The sequence below is a fragment of the Taurulus bubalis genome (genome assembly GCF_910589615.1).
Source record: "Taurulus bubalis genome assembly, chromosome: 10".
Taxonomy (NCBI): Eukaryota; Metazoa; Chordata; class Actinopteri; order Perciformes; family Cottidae; genus Taurulus; species Taurulus bubalis.
Window position 1 is genome coordinate 7,649,102 of NC_136598.1, and position 23,503 is coordinate 7,672,604.

General features: G+C 42.0%; 2 protein-coding genes across 2 annotated transcripts; both read right to left on the reverse strand.

The window, feature by feature from the left end:
• Positions 1-880: 880 nt before the first annotated feature.
• On the reverse strand, positions 881-5,203 carry LOC306742045 (dicarboxylate carrier UCP2-like). Its single transcript, XM_079224386.1, has 6 exons — positions 5,065-5,203; positions 4,216-4,423; positions 2,903-3,106; positions 2,656-2,757; positions 2,394-2,574; positions 881-2,111 (listed from the first exon to the last, which is right to left on the reverse strand). Exons 1-6 carry the CDS (start codon positions 5,191-5,193, stop codon positions 1,997-1,999), a joined length of 939 nt encoding a protein of 312 aa, XP_079080512.1. The 5' UTR covers positions 5,194-5,203; the 3' UTR covers positions 881-1,996.
• A 1,769-nt stretch (positions 5,204-6,972) lies between these two features.
• Positions 6,973-22,020, reverse strand: c2cd3 (C2 domain containing 3 centriole elongation regulator; the record flags this gene model as incomplete). The annotated part of the gene is made up of 33 exons (XM_079225504.1): positions 6,973-7,137; positions 8,581-8,689; positions 9,109-9,844; positions 10,160-10,350; positions 10,457-10,606; positions 10,920-11,050; positions 11,140-11,345; positions 11,428-11,492; positions 11,583-11,721; positions 11,805-12,152; positions 12,232-12,831; positions 12,918-12,998; positions 13,241-13,509; positions 13,999-14,134; positions 14,218-14,390; positions 14,472-14,655; positions 14,754-14,937; positions 15,435-15,678; positions 16,067-16,218; positions 16,358-16,810; positions 16,906-17,037; positions 17,260-17,378; positions 17,479-17,594; positions 17,692-17,886; positions 18,469-18,569; positions 18,656-18,803; positions 18,899-19,051; positions 19,147-19,279; positions 19,383-19,540; positions 19,675-19,853; positions 20,626-20,783; positions 20,861-21,130; positions 21,969-22,020. 33 exons carry the CDS (start codon positions 22,018-22,020, stop codon positions 7,000-7,002), a joined length of 6,603 nt encoding a protein of 2,200 aa, XP_079081630.1. The 3' UTR covers positions 6,973-6,999.
• Between the last annotated feature and the right edge of the window lie 1,483 nt (positions 22,021-23,503).

Below are 23,503 nucleotides of genomic sequence, written 5' to 3' on the forward strand. Positions count from 1 at the left end.
GAGAAAACTGGTTCAGCCAGATGACAACAACACCTACTTTAAACAGTTCATTGCACAAAAAGAAAATGTGAGACATCATATCTGGTAAGAAAAAAGAAAAATGTTGGTCGCTGTTGGCTCAGTGAACTTGAACTGCTCGCCGACACTCGATATCTCTGATCGTCTGTGTGCAGAGACTCCTGCCAAGGTCAGCAAAGGAGCACAGTTCCAATCTTCATCCTAACAGATTACTAATATGTCTTTTCATAAAAGGCCAGCATCACTTGTTCAATGCCACAAGGCAGTTGATTGGGTTGGCACACCAACCCAATCAACTGCCTTAAACACTCACTAACTGAGGGTTTACTAATTTAACCATGGAGAAGCCTCACTGGCACTACAGGAGCTGATTAGCAAGGTGGAGCGTGTTCAGAGGCTTTTGTTGCGCCACAGACTTCAGTTACACCTTTGTCAGCAGCCTCTGTTGTCCCACAATACTCAAATTGGTCAATTTTCTTGTCTGTCAGCCGACTGTTTTGTGCTTCTCGCCTCTTTCACCTTCATGTCTCTGCATTGTTTGATGGACAATTATTTCTGCACAGAAATGTGTGAAGCTCGAAGAAAACGATGACAACTATGAAGACACCCTCGCTGAGAAGCATATCTGATATTCCATAACATTTCTGGACACAACAAGCAACATTGGGCCACACACATTAAAAGCAGATGCTTAATGGAGACAGAGATGCCATAAAAAGAGTCATGTGTGAAAAGCAATCCACTGGTAATTAGGGTTGACATGTATCACACAGTTGGGGGGGGGTCTTCACATAGAATGGTCACATTTAAAGGGGATTATATAGTAGAGTATCTATGACAGCAGCCTGTAGATAGTGCAGGAATGGAGTGACACTTGGTGGGGTTTGACGTGTATGAAATGTTGGTCAATGTCGGTTGACAGTTTGAAAATGCCCTTTAATCAGATATTTTTGTTTATTCCACTCATTCTGTGCACAATGTTACATATTATATATACTTTCCAACATCTATATAATATGCACAGTATTAAATACATTTGAGGTATGTTTTTTTTATTAAGAGGTCAATTCCATCCCAAACTTAAAGTTTACTTTGACAGTAAAGACTACAGAACTGTGCCTCATTCCTAAATTGATTGAATCAACTAGTCGATTGACAGAAAATCTTCCCAGAAAGTCCCCGGTTCCAGCTTCTCAACTGTGAGGATTTGTTACTCTTATGCGATAGCAGATCTGAATAACTTTGGGGTCTGGAGTGTTAGTCAGACAAAACAAGACAACATTTTCCCATTTAAAAAACCCTTCAAAACTTAACTTAACTAATACCTAAACATTTATACAAAAGACTGCATAAAAACATCTTACATGACATTCAATATGAAATACAAAACCCAAATCAATAGAATCTCAAAAAACAATAAGTTACTGTGCTTTAACACAGACGTGTAACTCTGAAAGAAGGAAACCCTGCATCTCCATTCACACCAGATTTCACCCAGTAAATAGTTAATTTTCTCAGTGTATATTTTTAACTTGTCATTGAAGTAAGAACAGTACAAGAGTTACTAATAACATTAGTAATGACCCTGTTCAATTCAAGTGTCTCAGTAAACCATGACAGTCTTTAGCTGAAACTGAAGCAGCTAAATGGAATTCACCCATCACTCATTTCATCATTTACACCTGTGCTTTTCAAAATGTTCTCAGTGAAAAAAAGGCAATTAAAAACATTGCTTGATCAATTCTAATAATGTGCGCATTGTCAGTACCAATTCAATGTTCATCATCCCTGCAGTTTGTCTTTTGAGTGTAGATTCTCCAATAAGTGCCGTTTCTTCCGAGAGAGAGAGAGAGAGAGAGAGAGAGAGGGGGGGAAGGTCTGGATCAGCAGCAGTCACAACCACATTGTCTCTCTCAAGCATGTGCTGCTTGATACAGACAGTTGTGGTTTTGGCGCATCAGTAACAACAAACCAGTTGTCAGAATGCAGAGTCCCGGGACTGTTGGAATCTTATGAAAGCTCTCTTAATCTGCTCGTAGCTCATAAACATGACGATGTTCCAGGAACCCAAACGGAGAAACGCGGGCATAAATCTATAAAAACAATGAGATGAATCAGATGAAAAAAATTGCATTTACTTTTTGCTTTGTCAAACTCTTTTGTAATAGTGATTCTGACATTCTCGCTTTTGATAACAACACTCGTTTGATATTTTTGTATTTGATTTAATTGCAAAATATAACAAAACAGCAGAATCACAACAACAAAAGAAAAGAAGCGAGTTGTGCAGGTGAGGTAGAAGGAATTCCATCTCAATAAGCTTTATGAGCAACTACAAAAGTAATACAATCAACACAAGTAAACAAACTACAAACCCCTTATAGAACGCTGTGGGTCCCTCTTTCATCAGCATGATTAATGCACAGTTAATGGCGCCGGTGTACTTCCCAGGCGTTGAATTCATGATACGTGTTTTCACCACATCCACCGGCGACACCACAATGGTGGTGCAGAAACCCGCCGCGAAGCCAGCTGTGAAGTGGCACGGCATGTTGTCTGTTGGAAACAAAATGTTTGCTTTAGTTATAAAGGAGAGCCTGAAATGCTGAGGACTTGATTTGACGAGTTTGCACTTACCTGTCATCACGTTGTACTTCAGGATGAGCTCCTTAATGATGTCGTACGTCACCAGCTCAGAGCAGTTCACGATGGCATTGCGAGTTATATTTGTCAGACAACCTGGAAAGACAGTTCAAGATTGTAAAATGGAAAACGAGCCACCTTTTATGTGGACGTCCAATCAGTGTTGATGGTGAACGTAGTCAGATGAAGCCATACAAAGTGCCTGCTGTATTGGCAGAGAAAGCTACGTTCTCCAGTTTACCTTTCCAGAGCCCTTTGACGCCCTCATCCCTGGCGATGGTCTTGTAGGCATCAAACGCACTGTTGTATCTCTTCACAGAGCCGCTTGCAGGCAGGCGGACCTGAGCCTGGAACCGGATTTTCACCACATCAGTGGGCTGCGCGAAGGTTACCGCCATCGCCCCTGTGGAGCAGCCTGCCAGCAGCCGAGCCCCGATTCCTGCACCTGTGATACAAGCAAAGACGCTTGGGTTCCTCTGATGCCATAAGCAAGTTTACACAGTGAATAGAGACTGAACAGCGATTATAAGACACAAAAGTAGAAATTTGGCAGTGGACTTTCAAAACATCTGTTAATTTTAAATATGACTTTAAACAAAACATTTTACCTGCAAACAATCAATCAACAAGAAATAAAAACATGCCACATAGATTTCCCTCAACTATGAAGCTTCATTATAAGCGTTTGCATTATATAACTAATTATATAAGTGGTGTAAGACTGCTGCAGGAGAGGAGCACATTATACAGCACTGTTATTAACTTTCAAACTGGTTGAGCTGGTTCTGTGCAGACATGCACTGAGATAAAGACGGCACCTGGTCTGCAGACGACTATCCAGTCAAAAACGTTCAAGTTAATTATGTTGCAGAGCTGGATGTGGAACAGAAATCTGTTCCCTGAAAGAAAAATCTGCCCTTTCCACGATGTCCTGGAGCTGCTTTTCTTTAAAACGAGTATCTGGGCACAAGTGTCTGGCTTTCTATTCATTGCAATAGTCTGGTTTTTAAGTTATATTATCAGGATTATTTTATTCATCCTCCAGTGTAGGTTGTATTTCCTGACATTTGGGGGCAGTGTAGGCATAGCTCTCCTTCAGCTCACTCTGTATAATTGACTCTCAGACAGTGCAAATGTCAAAATACCTGAAATCCGTGTTCTTTTTTGGAGGCCAGAAAAAGTCATGATGGATTAGTCAATCAACTGAAAATGAATCTGAAGCTTGGATAATTTATTCTTTTTTCAAGCATAAATGTCAAATATTTGAAGGTTCCGAAAATGGACTGAAATTTGAGTAAATTGAATATATTTGGGATATACCATAGATGCTTTATAGACCAAACAATTATCAAGAAAGTAAAGGTCAGATTTAAAAGATAAAGTGAAATTGATTGTCAGTTTCAGCCATATTTATGATGCGAGTGAACCAGTTCACTGACTTGCACAATATCGCATGTTTACGCTTGTGCTTTACTGGAAATTGACAAATTTACAGTCAGATCTAACTTTTCTTTTTCTCCACTGCTTGACTGTCTGAAACGTTTGGACACCTACTCTCTGACCCGTTGGTGTAGAATTGCTTCATGGTGTCATAGAGGCCGATGCGGACTGAGGCGAAGCACGCCTGCCGATGCAGCCCCGCTACCAGTCCATTGTAAAGACCCCGGGGGCCCTCGGTCTTCACCATGGTGAAGATGGTGCCGAACACGCCTCTGTATTTTATCCTTTGGCCTTCCAGTGAGGGCTTGGATTCACCTTGAATCTGAAGTCACATAAATACACAACAAAATGTTCAAAACATCCCCTCAGGTCACTGATGATGTGTGAAGAATGTGGCTAGGGGAAACAAAGATGTGTCTTAAGTTGCAATAATGCCATATTTAAATGCCTATTATCAGTTTCCTTTCAAACTGGTGTGTGTTACTTCAATGGGTTGACATGTTGCAACATGCACGCATGTTACGATGTTCAGCCGGCTGAAAAGTTATGCAACAAGCAAGGCTGTACTGTAGATACTATTGAGCAAATTCTTAGGAATTTGGGTGACGTGAGGACCTGAGAAGGGGAAGTATTCAAAATCTTTCTTATAGGTACTAACGTGTCAGCATCAAACTTTACTTAAAGTGTCAAAAGTAAAATAACACTTCATGCAGAATTACCTACTTCCGAATATATATTATATTACTATAATATGTGGTAAAGGTAGAGCCACTTTAATGACTTTCTATCATCATGATCACTTTTAAGTATATTATATATTTGTATGAATGATCTAAATCTGCAAAAACAACAGACATTTACAGGAAATAGAACGATAACAGTTAAAATAATCTGTAAAATGTGCATTTTTCAAACAGTGAATCATCAGCGCTGACGTCATGCCGGCTACAGGTGAGTCCTCACCTGTAGTCTCACTTTGGCTGTGTCCAGGGGGTAAGTGACTAGTTCGGCCACACAGCCAGCTGTCCCGGCTGAAACGATCTTGACAGCGACTGTTGGGGACAGATCCGCAGCTCCACCACCACCAGCCATGATGAATGAGCTCAGAGGACCAACAGTCTCCTGAGCAAAATAAAGCACAGACCGAGCAGCGTCTGTCCCGTAAATGAATGAGTCCTACAAAAGAAATACTTGAATGTCAATCATCTGTCCCTCCATGTCAGATCCAGATGGGTGTGTAGCTGATGTAAAGCTTCAGGTCTTGAAAAGCCAAGTCCTCTTGTTGTGCAATTAGTAAACAAAAAAGCTCCAAACTCTCATGCCACTTTTAAACACTACGAGCGGCACTGTGAGCGGCTCCAGCAGCTGAGGTGAAGCCGGCCGGGTGCAGCCCCTTCCTGCACCGCCCTGCAGGTGAACAAGACACACACCACTTGCAAACAAGTTGCCCCACACCTTTTTATGGAAGCCCATTCCTGCCGCTGTGATTAAAAAAATTAAGATCCTCTCAGTCATAATTATGACTTAACTATCTCATAATTAAAACTTACAGTATCTTGTAGGCTGAAATGGGCTTCCATACTTTTGGTAAGTTTTGTGCCGCTGCTTTTAAAACCGGTTCAACCCCATCACACACCACTAGACATTAGTAATGGACACAACAGAGGTCTGCTCAGCGCACCACCGTCTGTGTGATATGTAGTGATGGCGAGATGAAGCTTCCTGAAGCTTTGACGCTGTCCATCCAATTGGTTCGCTCACGGGCCGAAGCTTCATGGGGCTTCATCTGCTCTACTGCGCCTCAAGTGGACAATAAATGTAAAACAGGCAGAGCGATCATAACGACACTTGGTGTGTGAAGCTTTGAATTGAAAGAATGATGTTTGTGACGCCAACACATCCATTATTAACTTTGTAATATTGTGTCTATCTTTATGATATAATGGCGGGGTCAGAAGTGAAATTGGAAACAAATTGGGGCGTGGATTGTGATGTGACTGTGGGTCAGTGGTTAGAATACCCGTCCTTCAGTCCGAGGCTCCGTGGTTCGAGCCTCAGCTCCGTGTTGATGTCTCCATTTTATTCATTTTTATAAAAATAAGAACTTTTCCACAGTGCTGGGCTTTTTGAGACTATTTCGCCTGCTTTATAGAACACCCTTTCACAGGAACAGATAAAGCTGGGTACAGAGAGGAAGGGGGGAATTCATTGAGTTTCGCTGCCTCTTATATTTCAAATCGCACGGCAAACCCACAAACCATGTTCTGAATCAGTCAGGTGGTACGGCCGGCTCGCGAGGCTTCGAACGTCACCGCGTACGTCAGACACAAGCCTCGATACGCGCTTCACCAAAATCTACCTGGATTACTCGCCACGCGCATCGAAGCCTCGACACGAAAGGACACATCACTAGTGATATGCACAGAATGTGTTGCTCCTCTTTTATATCCAGTTAATTCACAAAGACACTCGTATGCTGAACTCATATACATGGAATTAATATTTTGTTGTATTATTCTACAATGCACCTAAAAAAACGTACATACTTAAACTTATTTAGCTGAAGACAGTATTTTAAAACTACCAATATATCCACTTATGCTACCAAACTGGTGTACTGTAGTTAAGTCTTCGGGGTGAATGTTTCATGTATTTTTGAGCTATTTCACCTTTAACTCAACAGAAATGAAGCACAGGTTCAAACAGTCAGGACATGAATCTTAATGTTGCCTTAGGCCTGTTCCAAGAAGCAGGTTATTATGGGCCTAACAATACAATGTAAAAATACAAAAACATTTTGAAAATAGTATATATTTATTTATAAAAATACAAAATGTTACATTTAATTTACATAATCTAAAAACACTGAGCTGTACAACACTTAAAAAACACCACGTACTAGTGATCGTCATCAAAGTGAGCCGCAAATATTTTTGCTATTCTTTCCGTCTCCTTCTTCATGGACGATGGCGACATGTTAGGACGCTGCCGGGGACCTCTGTGATGGGGAATGCTGTGAAGTTGAGAGCTCGGCCCCTGGAAAGAGCAAAACAGAAACATACCTGCAGTGTAAGTGCTGCAGCAAATAATGAGTCAAAGAATATGATTTTCTAGTGTATTAAAACACAAACAAGCATCGTAATAAGTCAAAGGTTACTGTTTGAGCAATCACTTGCTACCTAACACCTCAAACTGTGTGTTTGAGGTGTTAGGTAACAAGTGATTGCTCAAACAGAGCAAGCCTTTCTTTAGCTTAGCAGGCATTTCTCTCTGTAGTACTTGTAGTACAGCAACAAGTGACTAGTTAGAACTGGCTTTTTAAAAAGGCCCTTCCTACAAAGCCAGGCATCCTTCCATCTCCACGCCCTCCTTGAAGCTGGATCCATGAACAGAAGTACATTTCCGTCTCTACAGCTGAGTGGGAGTAACCCAGCAGACCTATTTGACACTGGGAAGTACTCTGGGGAAACGTGTGCATATTACTCGCCTCCTCAGTTGTACAGAATATCAACAATGTATACCTTTCTTTATAAAGATACTATACTCATTAAAAAGAGCCATATAGTCAATTGACACCGCTTTTAGCCACCGGCTCGGCCGTCTCCATGTTGGGAGATGTGTTGAGGTACGCTCTGAATTCTGTATTGAGTCCTTTAACTCATGATGTGCCATTTAAAAAAACAAACCAGCTGTTACTGGTCTGGTTTTGTTGTGTTGCAATTTTGCAGTGCGCTGAACAAAATGTGCCTGATGCCAAACTGTTAGGGATGGATTATTACTCATGGCAGAAGGAGTGTTTCATTCTGGCAATAAATACCTCTGGTTACATTAGAGCAGTGTTCTTAATTAGAGTGTACTGGAGGTGACAGACGGGACTCAAACACACATTATTCTGTTGATCTTATGATCATTTAAGCTACTTTGTCAACTTCTTTTCCAGAGCTAAGGGCTACGGGTACAATGTGTCAAAAGAAAATGTGGCCAAGAAAAACATTAAGACTGCAATAGAGACGAATGAGGACAGATAGATGACACATTTTACTTTGCAGTGTAAACAATGGACAGAAAACAATGAAAACCAGATGTACTCATGATCTTATGTACAGCATCTTGTTTAAATGTTTGTACAAGTCAGATAGTGGGTGGGCCCCGAGCACCAGGCTTTAGTTTGTCCAGTGTCATTATTCTCAACAGGTTCAGTATGCGTCATCTAAGTGATCTATAATAACTAATGGTTTTCGCATGGCAGTTTAGCCCTGATGTCAACTGACTATGTGTAATACTTTGTTTAATTTCTTAATGTCTTATTTGTCCAAAATTCAAGTAATACATGTTTCCTATAGGACTGTACGAATTGTAAGAGCATTCCTAAATACAAAGAAGTTATAACTGAAACAGAGATATTCAGGGACCCAGTGAGAGGTGAGTGAGAGCGAGCGAGTGTGAATGCCAGAAGAAGAGTCTCTGAAAAATACTCACCGGGTCACTGGGCGTCTGGGAGAAAGAAGGAGCTAAACGTATGACTCTCATAGATGCCTCTAGTTGGTGAGAGGGGAGGAAGAAATTAGGGACCTCCAAAGCGACCAAGCTGGATTTTGAAAGTTAAAAAAACAATTAAATATAGTATGATGGCATCCCAGTTCAAATCAAAGATTCATGCGATGAAGCTGGTAAATGCCAAAAAGGACACATTGTTGAAACATCTTGTGGGGAGGCGTCTTTCTCTCAATTGACATCTTCCCATTAACTTCACATACAAAGTCTGAACTAACAGTTACACCAAACAGTTCCCAACTAAATCACACAAAGAACCACTGACAGAGGGTGGCTGCCTGCATCTGTTCATGACATTACAGCTGCTTGTCAAACGGACTCTGAGCGTTACAATTCGCTCTCTGAACTAGTTTTGCCATGAATCTGTGATCTAAAATGATCCTCTAAAACAAATAAACAGCAACAACTAATCTGATCGACAGGCAGACAACAAAAAATATATATCAAGGATACGGTTGGAGTGGGATGTCCACGGAGCATGAAGCATCATGGGCATTAGTGACGTTTAGTACAGTGGGTGATGAAGCTCCGTCACTTGACTCCTCGTTGGGGCTGTTGGGTTCTTTTGCTCGTCTTTCCTCTAAAGCTTGTAGAGTCCTTTCACCATCTCTCTCTGTGTCTGAAACATCTCCTGCTGATTCATCAAAACTGTCACTTTTTTCACTTTCTTCTCGTCCACCACAGTCACAAGCGACCATCTGCCTTTTCTCGTCCTCATCGTCGCTCAGGAATGGCTCCTCTGGCGCCTCCAGGCTCTTAGGAGATATCAGGTCGGGGTCTGACATGATGCTGGTCCAAGGACTGGTTTTGTCTGTTAGAGAGGTCACCTCATTGAGATGCCTCGGCTTCACCACAACCTCCTCATAATCTTCATCTTCATCATCATCAGCTTCCTCATCCTGTGTGCTACCTGTGCCGTCTTCATCTGATCCTTCTTCGTTTTCATCCTCAGACACGGTGACCTTGTAGTTTCGACTGTCCTTTTCTTCCTCATGCTCAGAGTCTGTATGCTCTTCAGACATCTTTGGCGAGTGCAGAGGAGACACATCTTCTTGGAAAGAATCTGAAGCTCTGGGTGGACTGGAGATAATCTCAGGGAGAGTCTGTGGGTTGTTGTCTCCAACAGAGGAAGTTGTTGAGCTGCTCTGGGGATCTGAGGGAATCGTTTCTAGAGGGTTTCCTCGTAGACCTGTATGAAGAGGACAGTTAATAAGTGCATTCAAGGTCATTTTTAAGGAAATACTTTTCGACTTTTACAGTCGACTGTGTCCACAATGAACTGTGGGTCAACTACCAAGGTTTGGTAAACTACAATAAAGCTGCTTAACCTGCCAAGAATGATCTTTAAATGATGAAAATATATTTGACTTTTAAGAAAAAAGATACCGCCATTTATAACAGTTTTACATTCTAAAATGATCTCACTTGAGATCTTCTGACAGAAAACATTGCTGGTAATTTCAGAACCATTAAGTGGACCCCTTAAGAATTTAAAAGAGCTCACCACTAGTGATATTGTTGACTTGTCCAACTAGGTGGTTGGACTTGAGAAGAAGCTGGCATGTGTCAGTCTCCGTGTCCCTCTGTTCCTCATGCTTGGCGTGACAGTCCTGCTCACTCATGGACGGGAATATGGGTGTTGAAATCTTACGGCTGAAGTATCTCTGGATGTTGTCCAGCTCACTTAGTTTTTTCCTGTTAAAACAATGAGGTGTATAGTCAAAGCTGATGTAAAAAAATAATATGAAGAATCAAACAAATCACTGGAATTTCAATGGCCGGTATATCTGTGGAATGATACCTGAGTGTTGAAAACAGAAATGAGCTGGAGGGATTGATGTCAGCAGCACTGCTGCTACAGACGGAATGAGCTGCCGTTTGCTCCTGCAGACTCTGATGGTAATGACGAACTTTGTCCATGTGCTCAAAGTGGCGGTCACTCTCACTTGACCTGAACAGAAGTACAGACGATGAATCTATACAATGTGGAGGCTTTTTTCAGCATATTGGAATGCTTTGACTGACTGAAAATGTAATCGTTAAGCTACAAATTCTGGTCCTGAGAAATTAAGCCAGCGCTAAAGGGCCAACAACTGCAGTTCTTCAAATGGCCAGCAGAGGGAGGGGGATCCAAAAGTGAGTTAATATAGACCCCATAGACCTCCACGTTAAAAATCCCAACTTTACAGCAGAAATAAACTGGTTTACAGCCTAGTACAAAAACGGCCATATTGTATACAGTCTATGCTGTGTGTTCTACAAACCTTTCAGAGAACAGCCTGTCCATGTGGTCCGGTGACGAGATCTTCTGCTCGGGGTATCGGCTGATGTGAGAGGGGAAGCTGCTGTATGTGGCTGTGGTATGGTAGCTGAGAGGCAGTGCCTGGAATAACGCCTGCTAATAAAAAACATCCATCATGATTACAATTAGACATAAACAAGTGGTTTTGTTATTTTACTGTATGAATGAATACTTTCTCTCACCGGTGAACTTTTGGAAGCTTCTTCATTCAGAGTTTTTCTCTGTTCCCTGAGATCTTGGACCCCCTTCTGTGGAGTGATGGACACTTTAATCTGGCCGTGACACTGGCCACTGAAGTCTGTGATGTTGTACCAACCACACACCGACTGGAACCCACAGACTAAGGGGGACAGGTCGACAGAGGCAAATCCAACAACCCTCTTGGTCCCTTTGGAAGAAAAACAACCCAAGAGGGAATTGATATATCAAGCAGATCAATGTAATATGTAAAGTGAAACTGCTTCCTGTACCTCCTTTGTGCCAGATTTTGAACACGAGGGACTGTTGTGGATCAACAAGTAGCTGCTTCGAAAGCCTGTAAAGTTGATACAAATCATCAGCCTGATATGTGATTGTTCATAGATCTCCTCCAAGATTTTAGGTAATGTCTGTTATATAACTCGACCTGCACTCATGTTGATGGTCCCACACAGGGCAGTCAGCATTGGCTATGACAGCTGTGGTCACATGTTCAGCAGAGTCTGCAGTGACGTACGAAACACAGCAGCATGGTGACCCTTCACTGCGCTCTGCTAAGGGACAGCCTGCCAGAGAAACAGAACACACATCGTTATTATCAATGATAACGTATGTTAAAAAAAAACTAAACTTCAGGTCACAAGCTCACCCTTCAGATTCAGGTGCATGGCACGGTCCACTGCAACAGTCACAGGGAAAGATTCATCCATGCTCATTCCTGTGTGTTGCACCGATGTGATGTCTGGAGTTGTTCTGGAGGATATGTTCATGTGTCTGCTTTGTGATGTTTTGGGTGTAGCGGGCGAGGGGTCTCGATCTGCTGCTTCAATCCTTTCTGATAAGAGCTCCCCCTGGCTGTCCGAGTCCACTTGGGGGTCAACTCCAGCAGGGACTGTCCCCACTTCCACAGGGACAGAACTTGCCGTCAAAGTGATGTGCACCCTGAGAGCAGCCCCTTGTAGATCTGCTGCTGAGCGTCTGAACAGCGGATACACTCCTGTAAAGAAATACAGCCATAAAGTTACTACAGCAATAATAAACAGTTAAAGTATATAACACAAGCAGTAATCTCTTACCACTGACTCTAAGCTTCTGCGTGGGTGTCTTTGCAAGAGAGGACAGGTCGACAAACACTGAACCCACCAGTCGGTCTGTGTCTCGGGGCCTTTGGGTTTTGTCTTTTGTGAAAGCAACCCACACCTGAACCTCCAGCTTTTCCTCTCGAAGATACCACAACAAGGGCTGAGTGCTCTTCAGCTCCACAGTTGCACTTTCCTGGAAAGCCACCGTGGCCTGGCCTCCCTCCTCAACAGAGGGGTGTTTCATCTGGGAGCAGAAGGCATCCTGGTCGTAGAACTTGTACCTGAAGTAGCAGTAGGTAGAGCGCTCCAGTTCACTGAGGCCCGGCAGAAGCAAGCAGTGGACAGGGATCCATGCTCTGGGCATCGAGAAAGTCAAAGATATTTTTCTCATGCCGCCTCCCCAAGCTTCTTCATCAACTTGCATTTCATTCTCGGCCATTTTCCAGCTCAAACCCTGAGCAGCTTTAATGACTCTTTCCCTGTCTGAGTGGTGGGCGAAGTTGGCGGAGATCTCGAGGCCCCCGACCAAGATGTGCTGGTGCTGAGAAGAACTTGTTTCCTGAGGTGAATACACTCCAAACCAGCCAGAAATACCTTGATATTTGGAAAAAGAAACAAAAATGACTGTTTTTGTCAGAAAAAAACTATTGGACCCAGCATTCACCGAGAGTGCAGCGTACCTGTTCTTTTATGGAGAAGATCAGCAAGAGGTATTTTCACTGTGCCCAACACCACATCCTTAGGTTTATAAGTGTGCACTGCTGAAACAAATATCACAACACAAATTAGTAACTTACAGATATTATTGACTAACATTTGAAAAATGACTGCTTCTACAAAATATGTTTTTTAACAAATACAAATAATTAATTGTGGAACAACTAGATGTAAAAATGGGGACAGTAGCCAAACATATCACAAAAAAAAATTAGAATTTTATAAATTTGTAACATTTACATCAGTAGGTAATTGTGATAAATAAAATAAAATAAGCTTTATAAACCTTTGCGACTGTCTCTGTTCCAGACAGTGAAGACAGCAGAGGCTTCCTCCAGCTGCTCAGCCAAGCTGCTGGTTTCTCCACTGCTCCTCAGAAACAGCAGATCACAGGATACCTCCATGTGGTGGTCAAACTCCGGGCAGAAGGTCCTGGCGGCTATGCGGGTGCACCTCCTGTCACTCTCAGGCAAGAAGGGCAGCTCGACTGTGATGTATGAGTTCACTCCAACCTCGGCAAAGTAGCTGAATCTTTCATCTTGGTCTGATAAAACCCTTCAACAGAAAGACAGTAGCACATAGCAGACTAAAGGCATTGAGGCAGTATCTGTGAATTTGCATAAGACATATGCAAATACTTTCTGTGTGATGCTGTGAGGTTTTGAAATCTCTGCTGCTGAAACATTTGCTCTCAGACAATTACAGGAGGTAAACGTCACTTCATTTGTTGATCTCAAAACTTGCAGTTGAAAAACTATTTCTCTTTCAATGTAATTAGGCTAGTGGCAGAAGTGTCAGCCGTTAGAGCACTAACTCATTAAACTACAGTAACTGATCTTAAAGAGTAATTCAATTAATTATTTAACTCTTAACAACTTTTTCTACCTTCCCCCCTACACGTTTAAAAAAAATGTATTCAGACCCAGAAACTGCTCAGTTGTCATCACACTAAGGAAAAGTTTCACACATATTTACTCTAGCAAACAAAATTTCCATTACATAAAATCAAATAAAGCTCCGAATAGGACAGTGGTAGAGACGTACCTTGCTGCGGCCTGCAGACCTGATGCTCTGTGCACCTGAACCACGAGTGTCACAACACGAGAGGCAGCTCCTTTACCCGTCTGACCTTCAGGTCTCACTGGTCGGTGCTTGTACCGAACGCACACATCTAGTAAGCCTGAGAAACACAACAGATCAGCCACAACTTTTAAGATACTAAACGTGTCAATGCATTATGCTATTGTCATAGTGTCTGTGTACCTGAGGGCTGAGCCTGATGTCTTGTGGGACTGTCTGTCCTGGGAATCAGAGGCAGGGAGAACATCTGAGCCTCTTCAGGATGCTGTCTCTGCATGGTGACCATGGCACACAGCTTGGACAATGGAAGCATTCCTTTGGCCACAAGCTGGTCTCGAACGTTTGGATAATAATATCTACAGACACACAATCCTATATATGAAACCAGTAAATATTAAGCCATATTAAGATATGGAATTTCAATAACAACCACAAACCTGCACCAGACTTCAAACTGGACACCCCCTCCACTGCGTAGGCCTTGACTAGAAAGACAGCTGAGCAGCAGCCTCTGAACTGGAACTCCTTCAGGAGCCACAAGCACATGAGTCTCAGTGTGTCCAAACATCGGGTCAGGGACACAGAGAGTGGTGGTGGTACGAAACGGCTTCAGATTCACGCCTAGATACAGGAGATACAGGTCAGACTGACGCAGAGGGAGGAAAAACATCTTGGGAAATTCTTTATGATGAAGGTTTTATACTATAAAATAGCCTTACTACTCTCTATGAGGCTTTGGTCCAATTTTGCAGCAGGGTCCCCCTCCTGACAGGGGAAACTGTACTGGACGTAGCAGTCAGCCTCACCCCAAACAGTGGACTGCAGTGGTGTAAGCCCATTGATTTTCTCCACTCTCATCACAAACAGATGCTCTCTCATGGTTTCCTCTTGCACTGCTGTCACCTGAGGGGGAAACACAAGAGAAACAAAGACAACATACACTTAGTTGACAGATGTGACATTTCTTAGCTGACAAACCTACACACAAACATATACAGAACAGCAATGTACAAATTCAATGAGTCTGAGCCTTTTCAGATGATGTTAGTATGAGATTTGAGTGGTGAACATTTTCATGACAGTATGATCTCAAATAATCCACATGAATCAAACAAAAACAGGCTAACACGCTTCACACATACTCAAGTCATTTTTAAATATCTAAATAGATATAGATTTGTTTTTTTACTTCATAGATTGAGTACTTTATTGTGCATCAGCAAATAAATTCCCAAAGAACTTCAGGGTTTCCACTGTTTTCTAGAGATCATTTTCAGGGACGTTTTCAGTGATGAAAAGTGCTTTACACTGTATTTTCCTCCTTCCTTTCCTTCATGTAGTTTGACAAGAACACATACAGAAAATAATTTGAGCATTATGTCACATAAATTAACACAGACCTTTGTTTGTGAATGAGGCTGGTGATCAAGCAGATGAACTGGTCTCGTGAGATGAGACAAGCAGTCGTAATCTTCATCCCTAGTTCGCTGGAGTGCAACTATTTGCTCTGATCGGCCCATCGCCAAAACAACCCGGAGGTGTCCTTTACAACTACCTGAGAATACATCAATGACTGGCATGTAGCAGTCTACCCCTAAAACAGGGTACTGTGCTTGAAGAAGAAGGTGGGTGATCTTTGGATCTCTGGAGGGAAGAAAAACAGAGAGGAGTGTTACTAGTCTCACATACATCCTCACTGTGGCAGGTTTGAGTTCACATTTAAAATGTGTGTGTAGTTTAATTTGTGGTGGAAACATTCCTGGAGTTTCATTCTAGCAATTCAAGAAGTTGAGTACTATAGTGCCTCCCGGAGGGCAGGTTGCATAAAAGAGGATGTGAAAGATCCCCAAATATCAAAAAGTTGTAAATACATTTTCTGTTGAACGAATGACTAATTACTACTCGTTTACTCTAATTTCCCGATAAAAGTTGCCAGTAACACTGGAAATATCTTGTGACCTTATTGAGTCAATTCATACTTAATCACACATTTAAAGATCCTAAGAAAATGTGTTGTCTCTCTACGACTTGCCTAAATGACATGTAGAACTGGTGGAGAGGGAGTTTAACTATGCCGAGGAGTCGATCCTGCCCTGAACTTCCCGTCTTCTGCCACACCTCGATTACCATCACATTATTCTTCATCCGCTGTAGCAGCTTAGTTGTTAAGGCCACAGGCGTCACCTGAAACAAGGGATGGAGAAAACAAAAAATCATATGGGTCACTGGGATTCTGCATTTACAAAGTAGGAGCATTTTGCTCCTTTTCTAGCCAGATAAAAAAATATAAAGATGGTTAGAAGATTTGATCTCCTGGGCTAACCTGAACAAAGTTAAAACAGGGATTTGCCTGACTCCAGCTGATGACAGATCTCGCCGTCTCATCACACCAGAGTTTACAATTCAAGTACACGTTTGGAGCCTGCATGGGCCCACAGTTGAAGTTCTTTCCATCTGGCACCATGAGTAACGTGTGCAGCAGGACCTCAGAGTCCTCCTCCACCTGCTGCCGTGATATACCAGGAGATGTGTGGACGCCGGGATGGGGAGAGGGTTCTTTCAAGGGTTTCTGAAGAGTCCAAACAGTCAGCCTGGGATCTTCAAAGGAGTGATCAGGTAACTCCTTCCTGTCAATGTCAGCATGTTGAGACCTGGAGATGGTCTCCTTCTGTGGACTGGGTGCAGTTTGTGAAGGCGAGGTGTCTCTCTGAGCCACCTTGCTTCTACTTTTTTCAGAAGGGAAATCTGTGTTGTCTCTAACAAGTTCTAGTGAAACCTGAGAAAAATAATAGTGTTATGACACTTGAATAACACATATCAGGCTTGTAAACATAAAATCATGGGCAAAAAAAGAAAAAGAAAGTATATTACCTTGAGAGGTCCAATCTCCTGTGTTTCCCCGTTTCCTTCTACACTCTGCACAGGTAAGACGACAGACTGACTCAGCTGCTTGCTCTGCAGCAGACAGCGCAGCGGGTGAACTGCCTTGCCGATGGGAACCGGCTGAAAACAAGAGAAACCAAGGTCACCACCACCACTTCATTCTTCAAGGTATTTTATTCAGTCAATGTCTAACTGTGTGTGTTGGCTTTTATTAGAAACAGGAAGTGCGTTTCATTTGTTTTACATGGAAGCTCTAGACAAGAACTTGTGCGAACGATTGAACATTATAATTTGTTATTCCAAGAAAAACTTACATAAGAATAACAAAAGGTAGGTACTTACTTTCTTTTGGCCGATCTTTCGTGAGTAAACCTTGAAAATCAGTTCAGTTCCCCACCATTTTTTCACAGTTGCTTTACTAAAGTGGACAGGAAACACAGAGTGCTGATGGAACTTCACCCCTAAAACACACAGAAGAGTGTGTCAGGTCACACTCACAAACCCGTACCAGTGTTTTTCACTCAGGTAGGTTTCAATAAGGCAGATTGTAACAGGTCATACTTCCTCCTGTGACTTTACTGGCAACAGCTCTGGTCACCTCTCCATCTCCACTCTTAGTACGATCATGTCGACTGGAAGTGGAGGCCATTGGGAACGAGTACTCAATAAAATATGTGCTAATGAAAAAGAGAGGAGATAGCACAGGCTGTTTTTACTGATAACTGCAATGTGATGTTAAAATTAGATCAAAATTATGTTAAATGCTTCACCCACCACTTCTTGCTGGGCAACGGTCGAGGAGGTTTCCCTTTGCTTGAGGTCTTTCTCGGTGTGGTGGTTGTAGGTACGGTCAGAGAGTCGATGGTCACTCTCACCAGTCTGATCAAACTGAGCAAAGTCAACAGCTCTGCACTAACGCCAGGAGGAATACCACCAGCATCTGCAGACCGCTGAGGCTCTGAGTTTGAACTGCACACAGTCAAAATACGATGAATAAGTGTCTTAAATGTACATAAAGTGGTATGTTTACATTTAGTTTATTCTCATACTGTATGTTTTGTTTTGTGGTGTAAATCTGGTCTATATCCTGGTATCTTGTGTGTATCCCATACATCCCATGTAAATGGTTTATTAAACTGGTCAATTTCCTTCAGCATTCTTTGCAGAAGGAAATTCTTTCCTGGCTCATTTATATATGTCAATCAATTACTACCTCAGGGAGAAGACGTGGTGCCCTTTTAGAGTGGCTACTTTTGAAGGTGGAGGGATGAAAAACATTGGATGACACAGGCCGACCCACCTCCCACTCAATCTCTGTATAGTCTGTGCACTTATCACAACAATCCGAGCCTGTCCACTTTAGTGGACGTAAATTGACAGTGAGGACATGATTACGTTGCGACCAGTTTATCTCCTGCAATACTGGACCAATTTCAAAAAATGTTGTCTCCATTAGTCACTCAGACAAAAAAAAATAAGAAAAAAAGGAAAATAAGAGTCATGGTTGAAAATACCAAAGCTGCCCTTTAAAGAGCATGTAAAGGCCCTTACCCTCCAGTAACCCTGGGTGAAGACTGCGTCAGCTGTTTTTTACTTGAGGACACTGTTCCTTGGCCATCCGACTCAGTGTCGTTTGGTCTGATATCTGACATCTAAAAGACAAAAAAAATAATCAAGAATTCCGACTGTTTTATTACACAAATTCCCCCTGAGAATCATCAGAAAATAGGCTACTTACAGGTGTTTTGTAGAACAAATTTTCCAGTAAACTCTGATCATATTGTGGATCATTGAGCTCACTATCCCCACACACACTGCTATGGCCAGACAGAGATTCAGGGAAGGAGCCATCTCCATCCCAGAGATGCAGAGGAGATGTGTTTAAGCTAAACAAAAAAGAAAGAAAGAGTACAGATCTTGAAGGAAAAAAAAATGCTTACATTTCCTGTCATCTCTGGAAGTAGATGTGCACTTTAAGTACCTGCCGAGGAGCAGCTCCACAGCTCTGTTGTCCATGTCAACAGGACCGTCTAAACTGTGATCTGAGATTACAGCAACATCATCAGAGTGCTTGAGAGTTGAATCAGCATGAAGAATATTTTGAAGAAACCCCCCAGAGGGAGAAGGGAAGGGTCTGTAGACAAAGGAATTAAGTATTATAGAATGTGAATTATAATGATGATAGAAAACTTTGTTGTTGTTTCTTTTACAAACTTTTGAAACACAAACTTGGAAGGTGGCAGGATGTTATCCTTTGGGAGAGGTAGTGGGGTGTCTTTCAGAGCCGGGGCAGAATCCATGTCACATTTCAAAGCTGATACCACCATAGCATTTCTGAGCTTGTTCCCACGCTCCAGAATAACTGAGATGAGAGAAAACGTTTGGATTTTGTAAAGAGACAGTCCATTTTGTGTGTTTATTGTTTACTGTATGTACACCTGATGTTTAGTCGGGCTGCAACCAACCTGACAGGATATCAGTGGTTGTTTGGCTACAAGACTCCTGACTTGAAGGATTCACAGCAGTTTGAGTGTTCGGAGATCTGTTTGTTGTCGGCATCTGATTCTCCAGTGACTCTTCTTTGTCTTTCTGGGCATTTTGGAAATATAAGTGGTCTTTCCCTCTGAAAATATTAAAGCAAGATATACATTAAAACTATTATGCTCAGATTTAAAAAGGTACTACCAGTAGGCTCTTATTACAACACACCGACATTTGATTATGAATGGCAACATTACAACAGCAACAACTTTGCACCTTGGAGTGTTTCCACTGCTGCTCCCAGCTGATTCTTTACCACTGCCAACTGAGAGCGATCTGGGCTGTGAGGGCACCGTCAGTGTGGGGATCTGCGGTCGTTCAATGCTGATATCTGTGACGGGACCTGAGCTGCTGCTGTCATAGGCTTCTGTAAGAGGCTCCAAATTAAGGGAAACCTGAGAAAAAGAAAAGAAAAACCTAAGATGTGGTTTACTACTGCGGGTGCAAAATTATAAAACCTTGAACATTACAATGGGGGTGCTCAATAAAATCAAACGTTTGTTTGTCAATGCCACAATTTTAAATGATGATCAGAAACAGAACTGGGCGGTGTGTTCAAAATTACTGAATGCCCCCTAAACACTAAACAGATATACAAGTGGATACAAGTATGTGAATAGGCTTAAGAGGTTTTAAAAGGCATAATGCTTCCAATGTGTAAGGTTCATGTGCCTTTCAACATTCCTTGTGATGCTCTTTTGTCCCTACATAGGTTAAGGCCACAGTCACAAAAAAAGTCGCAGCTACAAAACATCAACGCTGCAGTCGGTAAAGATGAATTGTCACCTAACGCACGTCACCCTATTCACTACACTTCAGTAGCGGTGTAAGGGACTACGGTTGATCCGTAATTGGTACGGATCACCCCTCGCGGTTCGGCATGCACGTGAACCATAGATGAATTACACAGTTAACGTTAACCACCGCAATGTGAAATAAAGTTTTACTGACAATTGTTATCTGTCAATATACAGTCAAATGTGTAATCAGGACATTGACATGTATGCTTTAAAAAAAAAAAAAGGATCTGTGATTCGATCCGTGACTCCGATCTGTGATATGATCCAAACCGTGACTTTTGATGATCCATTGCACCACTACACTTCAGTATATCAAACATGGACAAATGCGGTTGGCGGCTCAATGTCAATTCAGGTTTCCACTCACCTGTAACTCTCCCAGCTTCTCAGATGTCGGAGATACAAGGGTATAAAATCCACTGATGGGGTATGACAGAGAGAGACGAGAGATACCCGCAACCTCAGCCCGAGCGATCGGCAGATGATCAGGTTTTGTCAGAACGTCCAGCACCAGTGTCACCATATCTGTTCATCAAAGACAGATTAGTGGCTGATTTCAAACAACATTTGAATTGTAAACATATCAAGGCCTTCTTAGTTACCTGTCAGATATGAGGTGAACTGCTTTGGCCCACATCGGATGGGGAAGCGGGATGTGGTCTTAATGGTCTTCTGAGACGGATGGGATCCATCTCTCGGAAAGAAGTGTGTCCCGTTGGAAGACTCTCCCCACCAGCGCAGCCTGATGAATGTGGCAGGTGGAGGCTTGTGAACTGTCCATAATACTCGGCTTATTGTTACTCGCAGGAAGCATCTTAGCTGGCCCTCGACAAGAGGAGGGAGGCTGGTGGTGGGGGACACGTCGCTGGGTACTGCAAAGAGTTGTTTTGTACAAAATGAAGATACATCAGAGATAACCATAAAATAGGACAAGTAATCAGTGGCATTTGCTGCAGATCTTAGCTCAATGTTGGCTTTTTTGTTTTGAGGAATAGGAGCGAAAACACAGTTGAATGGCATGAAATTCCACTTGACACTTGTACATGTGATTTTGCAAACGTGCAGACACTGCTTACAAGAAATACTGACACGTTTCCACATAATTTCACCTCAGTGCTGGAAATGCATCAGAAACACTAAAGCCCCTAAAGCTTATCATCAAGGTCTAAACACACTAAGTATTGAATACTTTGATAAAAGTGTTTCACAATTACAATTCAATATTCATGTAACCAGCAAAGCATCATACCTCGCCATAGGGCAGCACTATCAACAACACATGCTGGGAAGTTTTAAACTACACAGCAGGAAACACCAACATTGGATTTTTAAAACACACATTAAACAGTTGATACTAACGCCAATAGTTTCTTCTACGCGAAGAATTATGTTACACTTCGCTTTTAGCATCGTTTGTCAAACCTGAAAACAGCGTAACACGTTAATAAACAGATGCTTGACGTTAACAACATTGACAACACAAACCAAGAGAAAGTGAGAGGCATTAACTTAACATAACATTAACTGGTATGCTAATGACGTGAGACTGACAGCTGACACGAACAGCTAACCTAGCTACTAACGTAGCTAACTAGCAGGTAGTTGAACTAACTAGTTACGTTAAACGAGCAGGTAGTTGAGCTATAGCAGGTCGTTAATCTAGTTAAACTAGCAGGTAGCGTTAGTTGAGCTAACCTAACTACAGTTTACCTTTCTTTCTGCTGCCTCCAGCTTTGACGGACCTCTGTTTTCTGCTCTTCATCCCGCAGCTCAGTAAATATAGATGCAGAATGACAATCTGGCCAAAGCAGTTGGTGAACCGTTAGCAGCCATGGTTTATGTTTTATCACCCTCAAGGTTACTAATAATCCGTTTAGCAGAGCTGCTCGTCTGAACTGCACAAATCACGCACGCACACACACCAACACGCGTAGAATCGGCAGCGCGCAAAACTGTTCAACAAAGTCTGAACGTGCCGCCTCCACTGCCGCTTCATTTCACCGCTGCATTGTGGGATATGTAGTTTCTTATATTGCGGTGGTCAAAACGTAATGTTTCTGCAGAAATTCAACTATTTTCGTAGATCTTGTTGAATTATTTTTTTTATCGTAATATATATGTCGATATTATAAGGTATACTTAATTTATTTGGTAGAACTAAATAATGGTAAGTCAAACTTAACTTCATTTATTTTTATAGTGAAACATGTGCTTTTGTTTAATTATTCTAATAGATTTTTGCCAAGACTGCATTTGCCACACAATTTAGACGTTTCTTTTTTGTGCAATGGATTTACTTGGCACATTTGCTGGCAAGGGGAATGCAGAGGCAATCAAATAAAACAATACAGCAAAAGTAATTAAACATGACTACAATGCCATGCATGATTTTTTTTTTTACTACCATGCAGCCTTCTTTTACATAACCAGCAGAGGGAAGCAGTACTGATCTTTCCATCACTACCAAGTTGCTCACTAACAGCAGTATGTAGTGATGTTCTGCCTTTATCGAACCTGAGATTAAAAAGGTCTTGCTGTATTTCTGTTTCACTTTATAAAGCTGTTGCTGGTCAGCTTCTCTGTCAGTCAGCGTTGTATTCAAGATGTTTCAATCAGTTGTGCAGAATAACTAACTCTGTAACATGGTATCAACTTCTCAAATTGTTTCATGTTAGGATGGTTCTCTGCGTGTTTCTACCTTTTAATTAGTAGAATTACTGGTCAACGTGTCGATGACGGCATATGGTCTCGTCATGTATGCTTTAGGTAGTTTGGACTATGCTCTTGCATAGCAACAAGTCCATCTGCGGCCATGTTTGTTGTGGTGAGCATGGTAACAGTGAGGACAGCTGAAGGTGTTAAGGATGAGTGCCAAATAAAACCTTTTGCATTCTGGGAAAGGTCAGGCTTCAGGTTGTAAGTTGGATCTGTGAAACATTACTTTAAAAAATTCTGCTTATATATTTACTGGTTTATTATGTTTCTGATTTGACTGTACGAAGAAAAAAATCATCTTAAATTGATGAACAATACATTAACCTTTGCAGCTATCTATCCTTTGTATAGGACATGGATTTATATTCACAATATGTGACAATTTAAATGAAATGGTGAGGCTAAATGTACCTCTGACTGTGTTTTAATGGCATGACTACTTGCAATGAAACCTAGTCGAGCTTCTTGCTATCCATCAACTGCAAGGGGAAATAATCCAGTCCTGTTGTTTGGTGTGCACACAGAAATGA

Bases quoted from the DNA above. Each gene is read 5' to 3' on its own strand.
- LOC306742045 (XM_079224386.1), bottom strand. From the start codon at position 5,193: ATGGCTGGTGGTGGTGGAGCTGCGGATCTGTCCCCAACAGTCGCTGTC. The intron at 3,107-4,215 runs GTAGGTGTCCAA...CTTGTATCACAG, and splicing joins CTACACCAACGGGTCAGAGA to GTGCAGGAATCGGGGCTCGG. The intron at 2,575-2,655 runs GTAAGTGCAAAC...TGTTTCCAACAG, and splicing joins GAAGTACAACGTGATGACAG to ACAACATGCCGTGCCACTTC.